The 12,830-nt window shown below is 39.7% G+C and overlaps 1 protein-coding gene across 3 annotated transcripts in view; it reads left to right on the top strand.

Moving 5' to 3' along the window:
- LOC131684135 (uncharacterized) overlaps window positions 1-12,830 on the top strand; it is a 385,715-nt gene that overhangs the window by 210,862 nt on the left and 162,023 nt on the right. For all 3 annotated transcript variants that reach the window (XM_058966716.1, XM_058966715.1, XM_058966717.1), the window contains exon 3: window positions 11,209-11,644. In XM_058966716.1, the coding sequence (XP_058822699.1) occupies window positions 11,209-11,644 (436 nt within the window). The remainder of the gene's footprint in view (window positions 1-11,208; window positions 11,645-12,830) is intronic.

Genomic DNA, 12,830 nt, shown 5'->3' with positions numbered 1-12,830 from the left:
CATTTTTCATCATTTTCCTACTATTTTACGAAAAACAAAAAGCGGACTAATCATACTGAAATTGTTTTATTTTGTAGAACAGTGTTATTTTTTATGAATAGCATAAAATGTCAAAAGGTTTTCTAGCAAAAACTTAAATAACTCATACCCCACTAGCCGTAGCTATACACTTTCTTCAGCAAAAATACGCCCTTACATTTGGCTCAACTACTTGAAGTGTTTCCTATACTTTTAAAATTTTGTAGATACCCAGTTTTGAAGAAAAACTAATGAAAACACCAAAAATTAAACCTTTTACTAAGTCTTCAAGGCTCTGTCGCTCTTATAAACCACAATTTGTACATACTAACTAACCAAATTTCTCAATTTGAATTTCCAAAAAATAAAAAAATGCTAAAAAAAAATCTCGGACAGTTCAGGAGCACTTCAACAAGTATAAATTTGAAATTTAACCCAAAATCGGGCCATTTTTCGAAAAATCAAAATTCGCCACCAGTAGGGAGCGTTTTAGCAAATTCACTCCGAAGAAGAAAGTGGTTCTGATACCCTAACCTTTCATTTAAGAAGTGAGCCCGATGACTGTTTTAACATGATGTCATTTTGAGACACCCTAGTAGATATGTCCATACAAAGTTTGATAAACAATTACATCATTTTACCGTTATGTGTCCGACGCGGTTCCTGGGTATCTTTTCAAGTTTCAATTAATAAAATTCCCATGTTTTATCCACAGCTGGAAATTGAAACCTTGTGATATCTTAGAACTTCACTAAGTCAAGCTTTTGGGTTAATAATATTGTTAATATAGTAAGGGGGACTGAGGAGGGGCTCCTGATTTTTTTTACTACGTAACAGGCCGGCGTGGGTACCCGGGTACCCACAAAACTGAAATGCCATTAACTAAGGTAATTTCCAACCGATTTTGATACTTTTGGGTGCTTTGGATTCAGGAACTTATCCACAAATAAATCGGGTTACTTCATTCGGTTCTCAGGAATCCGGGTTTCCGGAAGCAGGTTTCAGTGCTGGGATATTATTTGTGAACTTCAATGGAATAAATACAAATTCTTGGAATTGCATCAGTAGGCTGTATCTCGTAGTTTTGGAACTATTTGTTGATTTGACCTCGGAACGGACATTCCGGAGCAGGTTCCCGTGTGGCCGTGAGTGGCTATTCCATTCCAATTCCATTTTTCAAATTGCCATAGGGTCCCGTAACAATAAATAACAGATTTCCGAGACAATTTGAAGAGTTTTGATACTCATATTGGTAGGACATTATTAATATTTGGAACATTACTTCGGAAAATCCGAATTAACAAGAACCAGATCCGGATCTATTTTACAGAATCAAAAATTGGATGAGTTCCTGAATCCAAAACATCTAAAAGTGTCCAAATCGGTTGAAGAAAGCCATAGTTATGAGCATTTAAATTTGTGGGTACCCGGGTACCCTCGTTGGCCTGTTAAAGGTGTTTTTTTGTTGGACACATAACGGTTAATGCAAATTTATTAATGGCGGAATATTTTCTATAAGGAAGTCATATGATTTATCATTCCCAAAATTACCTTAAGGGACCGAAACTAGTGTAAAAATATTTTTATAAATATTTTACGAACCTAATAGAACACGTCATATCCAATCATAGAATTCTGTGCTTGGTCAAGTCTCCCCATGTTCCCCTACACATTTGCCCTAAGCATTGAACCCAAGCGAACTGTGTACAGTTGTACAATGCTCGAATTAATCAGCTGTGTGAGTGATGCGTGTCTGTACACGAATGGAAGACACTTACCAAGCAAAATTAGTCAACGCTAGTGACGAAGGGGGGAGCGAAAGAGACAAGTAGTACCACGACGCTATGTTAACAGTGTTTGCATATGTAGCTCGACTGTACAAGCGATTTTGTGCACGTGTTGTATTCGAATTAATGCGTTCGTGATTCAACATAAAATGTGTGCTTGAAGTGAACACAGCACAAGGGAAAGCATGGTGTATGATCGCCTGTCAAACGGCACCGCGCAGCGTACTTTCAGAAAGCACGCAACGAAGTACTCTGCCTGCCGTTCAACAGACAACAGGCAACTGAGCTTAACCGATCAAATCTGTTCCTTAAGAGGGGGGGGGGGGGGGGGGGGGAGGTGTAAAGGTTTCAGCGTTAAAAAATCAGCTTTTTATTATTTTTTGGGAATGTTGGGTGAGGCGAATTGATCGAAACTTTTGTACATTAAACTGCATCGGTTTAATAACATCCAGTAATTTTTCCATGCAAAAATATCTACAAGCGACTCGGTGACGAAGCTTTAAACAATTTAAATAAAACTATGAATCTTAGTGTTTCACTGGTTTTCGTATTTTTGTAATATTCTTTTTTTAGTTACTGCAATTTGCATGCAATCTTGTTGTCAGTTTTCACTCCACGCATTTCGTCGAAGAATCGGCTTATTTTCTATATTTTAGAAAAATACGATTTTTCGCTTTTTGTGAAATATGTGCATCGGGCTGCAATTGAATAATAATCGCACAGAGAGTTTAAAAGTTTTGTAACTATGTTGTATAATATTTCAAAATACACAGTTTGAAATGATTAATACCATCAATTCTTATAATAGCTACATCATCTAGGCACCCACACATCTTAATGCGTGCAAGTTAACAAATTCTATCATTTAACTACACACCATTTAAAAGTCGATACATTATAAACGTTATTGACCTACACTGGGACCATTAAATCATCATTCGCGAAAATTTACTTTTATTTAGTTTAAAATGTCAGCCATTTTGTACCCGCCATTTTGAATTTTGAAAATCTGACATCAAAATCGTAATCTGCGCCCCAAAAAACCGTGGTATGTATCTTTGCAGGTCAATCATAACCATTTTCGACTTTTGGCCAGGTTGTTAGGGAAATCCGCCACTGTGCACTGTCCGGTGAAATAACCGCGATGAGAAGAATCAATAATCAAAACTGTATACTCTTCAGTCCTGAAATGGTTCGATCGTGATATTCATCTGCGAATTATATTGCACGATTGTGAAAATAGATGCGTTTTAGCGACACCTTTATTTTTTCTTATGTTACATATTCTCAGACGATTGAAACCAAACTGTTATTATGTATTCAATATATTTATCGTTCAATTCACAAAGGCACAATCTTTATCAAATTACATCGTTCCACAAATTTGTTTACTTTAACCACGCGCAAACATATACGTACCCAAGGAAATATTAGTGTTATGCTAATCCTATTAGAGTGCTAGTTTCCCTACCCCTGGTGAACATGGTACTTTTTTCAATCAGCATATCCAATTTCACCTCGGATGCAAAAGAGTACGTGCAAAATCAAATAACTTCCGCCTTGCAACCGGTCGTTCCAACGTTTTCTGTATGTACTCTCAAGTAGGATTTCTGCGCCAAGAAAGTGTTCTTCCAGGCAGCCCGAAACCCCTCCTCCTCATTGCCATTGCCATGAACACTTGCGTGCCGAGACTAAATTTGTTATCCAAACAGAGCCGGTTATTGGTCCTGAGACCACATACATTTGCACACCGAAGACTGCATCCCATTGCTGGTGTAAAAGAATTTATGCCACACAATTTACTACCCCTACGTGCAGCCATGTCCGTCGATGCGCCCTTCGAAAGAAAAGCAGGTCAAAGGCGGCTGATGTAATAGACGTTGTTACTTTGCACAAGTGGAACACTAAATTACCACTTCCGGACGGAGAAAGCCGCATGCAACGCGACCAACACGACATGCAGGGCGGCTGTACGGCTTTGTTGCAGTCGTAGTCGTGGTATGTAGAGGTAACAGTAGTAGTGCGGAGGAAGGCGGTAAAGGTCGAAGGTTACTAGGGATAAACGCTTTCTTTTCCTACATTTCTTAATGTTGTTTGCTTCTAGAAGGTGGAACAAGGAAAATGCTGAAGTACAGTGTTGCATTTGAGTAGTTTATTTTCGTTGACTGGTTTCTTTTAGGTATACAGGAACTCATAACACTCAAGCATTATGTGCGGGAATTTCATGCAGTTTCGCGTACAGCGTCGCTTGGCGTGTTTGCAGTTATGCTTTTTATCCCCTTCTGGTCAAAATCATCAGAAGCATACCCGTGAGTTATTTGGTACAGACTATACAGCACATAGTTGCAATCTGTACAACTTTTGTAAGCCTGTTTTACAATCACCTAGATTTTTGTTGAAGTAGAAATTCTACCCGCAGAGTTTACGCTTACTAAAAATATTTTGAACACGAGGGTTGGAAAATTTTTCTACGTGGATAACGGACATCCCCCAAGTTGAAACGAATGTTGCACCCAGTTTGTTAGTAACTCGTAGATTTCACTAGTCACATCTGTTGTGACTTGATGGAGATTTTATTCAATTAGTTTATTTGATAAGATACACTTTGCGTTTTTTGTTTTACATTTTAAATTTATTAAAACTAGGGGATCACACATTTATATTTTTTGTAATCAAACCAAAAAGATTTAACAGCTATAGTTTACATACACAAGAGGGGATAATATAATTTTCGTAAGATTAGGGAGGTCATTTGGTGTTCTTTTTTAAGAAAACGGTTCAGCATTTTTAACAGGGAGATTATTGTAGCAAACAGTTATTAATTAAGGGGGATAACTTCACGACCATTTTCAAACTAGGAATAACTAAAGGAGATTCCAATACACACGAAAGGCGAAATTCCAGGCAGTTTTGTATTGCAACTCTGTTTGTCGAAAAGTAGTTTCGTTTTCGTCTGATTTTTTGGTGAAAATAACGCTTGCGTTGTTTTCGCCGAGCATTACGCAAACGGCGAATCTCACCGTTCCACCATGGATAACATGTGAAATGGGCGGAAGTCCAAATGAGAGTCTCTCTGTGTTTACTTTCTCTTTCGATTATTATGGCGTCAACATAAAACTTTCCAAGTGTCGGCGCTACCATCATTGTCTAGAATTGTTTGAATGACATCAAATATCATCACGAAAAAATGCTGTAGGAAATTGGGTATTTTCTCTTGTTAATTTTGGGTAGAAGTAGTTTAGAGTGTATTGTTTACACTGTATTTTTATCGCTGTCAGTTATTCGTAGTTAAGAAGGCATATGTTCATATGTTATAGTTTAGAAGGCTCCAAAATGTGACGAACGGCAAAATACGGTGGGAAAGTCAACGGCCCGGAAATTGTACACCGATATGCTGACGAAGCTGCATATTCTCATCATGGATGATGAGACTTACGTCAAGACAGACTTCCGGGGCTATTGTTCATCACCGCCCAGCACAAGTTTTAATATTCCGGAGGGAATAAGGAAGCAGAAACTTTCAAAGTTTGCCAATAAATACATGATTTGGAAAGCGATCTGCTCACGTGGCAAACGGAGCGCGCCGTTCGTGACTACCGGGACTGTAAATGAGAAGATCTACCTCAAGGAGTATCTAAAGAAGCGTCTGCTTCCTCTGTTGAAGCAATACGAGGGCCCACCGTCTACTTGGTAATTTTCTACAGCGTTTTTTCGTGAAGCAATTTGATGTGGGACACCCTGTAGCATGCTCGTCATACAAATCCGGATCACTGCTTGGCCTTAAATAAACACAGCTAATATATAAAAATACGGACGGCGATTTGCTCTAAGCGTTCAGCTCCTGACAAACTTAGCTGCGAACCAGTATGGTTGTTCTTTACCGCTATTAGAACACCACCGCCTCGGTGCAGATGACTGGTTGTTGGGTTGCGGTCGCAGTGATATATTGCGCAGTTCGACGAAAGCTCAGCCTTTAACATGTCTTTGCGCAACCAGGTTTCCGTCAGGATAATGTCGTTGTAATCATTATAAGAAGACTGGACTTCTTGTGTTTTCGTTCTCATTCTTCTCGCGTTCTGGTAGTAAACGGAAAGAAGCTGCCCGAAATGTGCAACAACTTCGGGAACAGGCAATACAGGAAGTCAATAAGGCGATGTAACTAATTGGAAGGGAGGCGAAGGCCAGCGGAGGTCATCGTTGCTGAGTCGGGCGCATTCGGTTTCCAAAAAACCTTTCTGAAATCCGAGTTCTCTTCAAACTCACGATAAGAAATCTCTGGCAATATAGACGCCGTCATAGCTTTATCTTTGAGATCCTTGGGCAATTCAACTTTGTAGGAGACAAAATTCAGCATTCTACGATCTCTACGAGGGACGAGCTAGCTTGGTGATACTTTCATCAGGAACATCGGGCGAAATTCCAAAACTTTTTATACTTACGTTTCATAGCGATGGATGATGTCAATGATCTGGCAGTATCCGTAGCAGCTTAGTATGATTGAAGGCTGTACCATCGTTGTCTCGTTATTTTTAGCAGAATTAAAGGAAAATTGTCGTGATCCAGGAACCGGAGATTTTGGTACAGCGTTGATAAACATTTTGATGTTGGTCGGAGTTGCTGCGAATTCTATTTTTAGAGTCTTCCCAATTCAAGCGAATTATATTAAAATCGTGGAAATTGAGGTCTATTTCTGAAGTAAGCCATATAGTAAATGCATAGCATTTTGAAATTTTAAGGGAATCGATTTTTGGGATGATGTCTCTGCAATTCCACTGTAGAACAGTGATCAAATTCGTGACCTCGATAAATTAGCCATTAGCCATCGAAGAACACAATCGCTGAAAGTAGAAGCTATTTTACGGTGAACTGCATCAAGAATATTTTTACTGCGGGAAGAAAGCTTATCAAGATGCTTCCGAAATATTTAAAGCTGTAAAAATACGGTCCACAATGTTAGAAAATAATATTAATCCAGCGCTGGTTTCCTTCTCCGGTTGCCACATAAGCACACTTGGGTTTTTTGACGTCTCAGTAAGTGCTGGGAACTCCTTTTGTGAGAAAATATTACTCGATTTTCTATTGTTTCTAGGCACAGCAGAAAATATGGCTACTTGTCACTAGACAAGTTACTGTAGATGTTCGTATGGGCCGTTGCCGTAGCTATCTTTAGCATTAAGTTTCTTCTTGCGCTGGAAATGTAGAGAGATCATGTGGATTTCACTCACAGTAGAGACACTTTACAAAATCTCTTCCACAGGAATCATCCACATGATTCCAACCGTATTTGCCACAACGAGCCTTATGGTTACATTGGTAACACAGGTATGTCTCAATGGTCTACAATTAGCCTAGTTCGTGACCCGCCGGACAAAAAGTCGAACAGGTTGACAAACCTTGTCAAAGGAGAGGTAGTTAGGTAGGGCAGACTCGGCGTAGGTCACGTGATAGTAGTCTGAGTTGACATATACCCACTTTCCGTCAGCTGCGACTGATGCCGAATGCAAATGTTTGCACTCCAGTGTCAACAGGCTGGAACATGGGGACTTAAAAACAGACAACCCCATGTGTCAGCGGATCTGTGCAATTCAAATTCGAATTGGAAATGACTTCAACCCAATTTGCTGGTACATATACTCTGTACTCGTTCGTAAACGGCCCTCAACATAATTTGCCTGATTTCAACTATTTACCACCACCCGAAGCTTATCAGGTCATATTCTCGATATTTCTGTCACGACCGAATATCGTTCCGTCAGGACTCGAGAGATCTGTAACAAATTCAAGTACTTTTTGTCTTTGGTTCGGAAGAAGATCTCGTAAGGCCTTGTGGACGATGTATATTAGATCGTATTGTAGGGGGTGGGCGTAGCGTATTGGTAAATCGATTGCCTTGTACGCAGCGCACCTGGGCTCGAGTCCCGACCCCGCACATAGGGTTAGAAATTTTTCATAAGAGATTTTTCTAACCCGAAGAGGCGAATGACCTTAAGGTTAAAACCTCTATAATCGAAATAAAAAAAAAGATCGTATTATTAGTATATTAGATCGGCACAAAAATAGATTTTTTTTGGAACACCGCTCAATTGAATGGAAATTGGCTCCAGGAGCCCCATTTCAAATTTAAACTTGTTCGGATACACAAGAATTTTTAAATTTGTAAAATATATATAAAATACGGGCAATGGAAACAATAAATTTAGTAAAAAATGTTATGTATCCTAAAATCCTCAGATATATAGCTGAAAATGAAAGGATCAACATTGATCTGACTTTGTGGTACAAAGATATTCTAATATAATGCTATATTACGGCGCTGGTGGTTGAGTGGTAAGCGTTACCGCCACTCATTCCTGTTGCTCTGGGTTCAATCCCAACCGAGCTCGTTGAGATTTTTCTAAGGTGAAAAAATCTGTGGTTACGTCTTCCTTCGGATGGGAAGTGAAGTCGTTGGTCCACGGTCCATGAATTGATGGATCGATATCTAGTCCAGATAGTGGAGTCACCTCTACGGCGTCGGTAAAGAAGATGTAAAATCCAACTTGTATACTTACTAACAAATATATCTCCTCCTCCCGTGATACTTGTGGAGTGACCAGTAGTGCGGCCTCTAGCAAAAGCAAGTATTGGACTAACATTTCTTCCCTTTCCTTCCGCGATCTACGTTAGGGCCTGGCCGGCGCCGATATTGATCAAGCACTTTAGGATTACCAGGAGTTGCACATTGAAAGATGTTTCGCTATTCCTAAGCATAATTATCTACTAACTTTCTGTGCAAACTCAGCTAGTCCAGATCGATAATGGACTAGCAGCCATGGGTGGTCGCACATGCTCAAGCTCAAAGATTTTCTAATATAAGGCTATATACTGCCTCTCTTTCTCAGACATGCTTAGGATAGGATATTTTCAAAAAATCCTTTGATCTTCGAAATTAAACAACTTTGTCCGGCAATCTTCAATTATTATACAACTTTCAACAAAGTTGTTTGTTATCAAAAAAGCTAGAATATCTGAAGTTTTGAGGTATGCAGAGTAACTGTGGGAGTTTCTATTGAATTTTGGTTTTTTCTTTCCGATTTTCCATATATCTTACCATAGAAACTTCTAGACTCTTGTAAGTAAACTAGAGATATACGGAAAAACTCTTTTTTGGCATACGGTTTATAGCTAGCTAATTACCACTTGATTTAGCAGTGTTCCGAAAAAAGTTAATAAAAGTTGCCGGTCTAATGGATATGCCTTGAGCCGGGGAGTCGGTTTTGTTTCGACATCCATCTCACCTTGAGACGCGCCATTGCCAGGGCATTTCATTTTTGTACGTACGTAACTGCTCAGTGTACGTTAGTAGGAGAACCAAAAAAGGGAAACGTAATTTAATAGCGGACTTATCGTGGATAGCGGTTCCAGGCTGCTCACAAGAACCGAAACACGGCTTCTACTCTGCTGGTCGACTAACGGTTAACGCGCACTAAAGAAGAGAAAAGTCCACAACCTCGAAGAGGAGGAGAAAGCACAGGATAATCATGAAAGCGATTTAGCACTACTCTTTATCGCTATACACTGCACGGACTGGAAAGATCGACTTTTCGCTCCGGGAGTCACTGTACGAATGACTCGATGGAGATGTATGGTGAACTAGTATGCGTCTTCATCGCTTCCTTGGACGTGTGGTATATATAACCAGGTCAATGTTATTTTTTATTTTGAAAAATGTTGTACCACCGGAAAATTGTACGTCGGACCAGCATAATTTTTCGACACGTTATGTAAAAATAAACAATCTTTCAACTAAAGATAAAAAATTAAGGAGCCAAATGATTTTTTCAAGCATCGTCAAAACGCTTAATTTGTGCTATTAGTCATAAAAATTAGTCCAGCAGGTCCAAAGGTAATTTTTTTTAAATGTTAAAATTTTGAAAAATCGCGTTTCTTTGGGCCAGTGAAAAGCGACACCTTAATGATGAAATAAAAAAAATGCGCGAGTAAGTTTTTTTCGATTAGGAACTACTATTAAGTCCGATCATTTAGGGAAACTTTCGTGGAAGTAACTTTTGCCATCACGGATATAGCAAAAGATCCTCCGAGAAGCCTTCCTAATCCTTTCAAGGTGTTAAAGTCTTTTCGGGATCAATTCGTACGTACCTGGCGAGTTCTTACCGTAGGTCACGGTTTGTCGATCTCGAAACTTTATCTCGTACCTTTTCACCAGACGCAGATACCATGCAAATGGATGGACTCGTTGCAGGCGCCAGTACTTACAGGAAACTTTTCGACTCAACCCGGAACCCCATTTTCTACTCAGCGTCAGCGTTATGAGAAATTTGCATATCTTCTTTTAGTAGCAAGAGACGCGGTTTTTTTCAACTCGTTCGGAACTTTGGGCAAAATTGAATTCATAAAACTATTTGGCATCCAAAACGTTAACTGAATCAGATAGGATGTGCTAACGAAACAACTGAATGGAATGTAAAACAGAATAAATTTCGACCCAGTAAAGAAGCTCCCGGTGGGAAGCTGATTGAAGAAAAAAAACACCTGCTTTGGGAGCTTTTCTCAACCCATCGACACTGGTTGCAGAAAAAGCATTCAACCTCTACGTCAGTTGACTGTCGGAAGGGAAGAGGAATGTTTCATTGCTAGCGAAAAACATTTTCCTATTAGGTACCTACCAGAGTTTTTCGTTCAACTGTCGATGCCAGCACGTACTTAGATAGCCGGGGTTTCAGAATTTGTAGAAAAAAAGGAACGAACTGCGGTTCCGATAAATCTGGCTGCTTTATGCTGTCCTTTGCTAAACTTTTTGCGACAGTTGGTCTGGGTACAAAGTTTGTAATTTTCACCTGAGTGTCGATTGGACCGAATAAATCAACTGGAATTATCGTGTTTTAGTGATGAGTTGGGGAAGATTTCTTGTATCGAAATATAAACACAATCAAAGGCAGTAATAAATGCCTAGTGTTCAGCTAAAAACGAAATAATTATAGCACAATTTCTCAGTTGAAATGATTTCAATTTACGTTTCAACTAAGAATGTCTTTATTCAAGATTCCAGTACCACTCCTATTCAGCAGTTGAGAAACTTTGCTTTAATCCCTCACTTGAATGAGCACCATAACAATACTGGAAATGAAAGTTTTTAGAACAATCAGACGATCAAACCGACAAGCCTTCCACTCGACGGTAGAAACAGGATGCCGCACCTTTTCAAATTACCCGTTTCGAAGCTCCCCATGCCGATGCATATCACGTCCGAACACGTGCTACAACTCAACGATCGCACAGCACAGTACGGGTGTGTCACGCTTTCTCAGTCACGCTAATTTGTCCAAACAACCCACCCATCTACGACGATTTAATGATCCGATTTCTACAATCTGCTTCTGTTTCTGCTTTTCTTTCATTTCAGAGTCCCAAATTTGCTCCACCCATAGAGTTTGTCGATCAGGCCACGCTGAGCCCTCCCGAGGGCTACAAGGACGGCAGTGGGCTGTTGGACAATGCGCTCGGCGGCGCCCTCGGTGGGCATGTCTTCGGTGCACAACATATTCAGCAGCTTCAAGTTATCCAGCGGCTACAGCAGCAACGGGCGGCCATGTTGGCCGCCCGGGCTGCTGCTGGCCAGCAGGGACAACAAACGGGCAGCACTCAGACCTCCCAAGCCGGCACGGGTGGTGGTGGTGGCGGTGTAGGTGGCGGCGGTACTGCTGTTGTCGCTGGTAGTACCGGTTCCGGTACTGGCATAGCAGGACAAACTCAGCCGCAACAGCAACAGCAGCAGCAGACTGTTTGTACCGAATGTGCCGAATGTGCGGAATGTGCTGCCAAGCAGTTGCACGATGAAGGTGAGTTTTGTTATTTGAGGAGAAGATTGACATCATTGATATAATTGGGATATGTATGGGTAAGCTGACCAACTGGTCGGTGTTAGGTCAGACCGAACTAAGTGACAGTGCATTGATTTCGAGAAAAACGCGTTTAAAGTTTGAATCGCAGCATCCTTTACATTATAATTGGAAAATAATTTTTGCTATAATTCTTGTTTATTGTTTCATATTTCAAATCTGGTGAAAGTGGAATGTAGATGAAGAAATTCTTTATCCAGTGCTATCATTAACTCATTTTTTGATGTTTTGCGACTTGGTCCGGTCTGACTTAACACCGACCAACTGTGAGCTAGAAAAAATCCGTACGCGTTTCAGTTTAAAATTAGTATTTCTCATGTTCACTATATTTTATCACAGGCAAAATGCGGATTTTTACAAAAAAAATTGGATTCAGTGTGAGTGATGGAGCACAGAAAGTATGTGTCAGAATTCGTTTGTGAGGGTTCTGAGCAGTGCACATTCATAAAACCAAACTATAATTAGTTGGCCATTAAAATCAAACTCGCCATCCCGAGACATCGTTTCGGTCATTGAATTATTGTTTTAAAATGTCAAGAAAAATATTTTTCTATTAAGCACTTCCTCTGTCAAGTTCAGAATGAGCTTATAATTCTTGCTAAGCAGTAAACAGCTTAGATTTTTCTTAGAATAATGAACCCTACTGATAAAGCCTATAGATCTTTACCATACTGGGTTAGGGACAATAACATATCCTTGGATTTTGGCTCCCTGTACTTTTTTGCATCTCATACGGATCGTTATTTCACTCAAATCGAAAAACCAATTCAATAAAAGAGTAGTCCAGAATGTGGATAATAACTTTTATGATAGAGAGTTTAAATTAATCGCTGAAATTTATTAATTCTGTCAACACTGAAAATGCATCACTAATACCTATGTATCAATCAGAAATATCTCAGAACCTATCAATCGCAGAGGCTTGTTAATCTTCGAAAAAATGTAGAATAATTCCCTGAATTACATAAAGGTAGTTTGGAAGTTATAAAAACAGATTTAATTCGCCTAACAGTGAGATCGAACTATTCCTGTATTATCAATAACATGTGTTATTTGCATTTGCTCACTCGATTTCCAAGGTCTGTTGCAACAAGTCTCATAAATAAGAGCCAAATATTTATCCCGA

Source organism: Topomyia yanbarensis, chromosome 2, assembly GCF_030247195.1.
Source record: "Topomyia yanbarensis strain Yona2022 chromosome 2, ASM3024719v1, whole genome shotgun sequence".
NCBI lineage: Eukaryota > Metazoa > Arthropoda > Insecta > Diptera > Culicidae > Topomyia > Topomyia yanbarensis.
The sequence above is the reverse complement of the archived record's forward strand: the minus strand, read 5'-3'. Positions and strand labels throughout refer to the sequence as shown.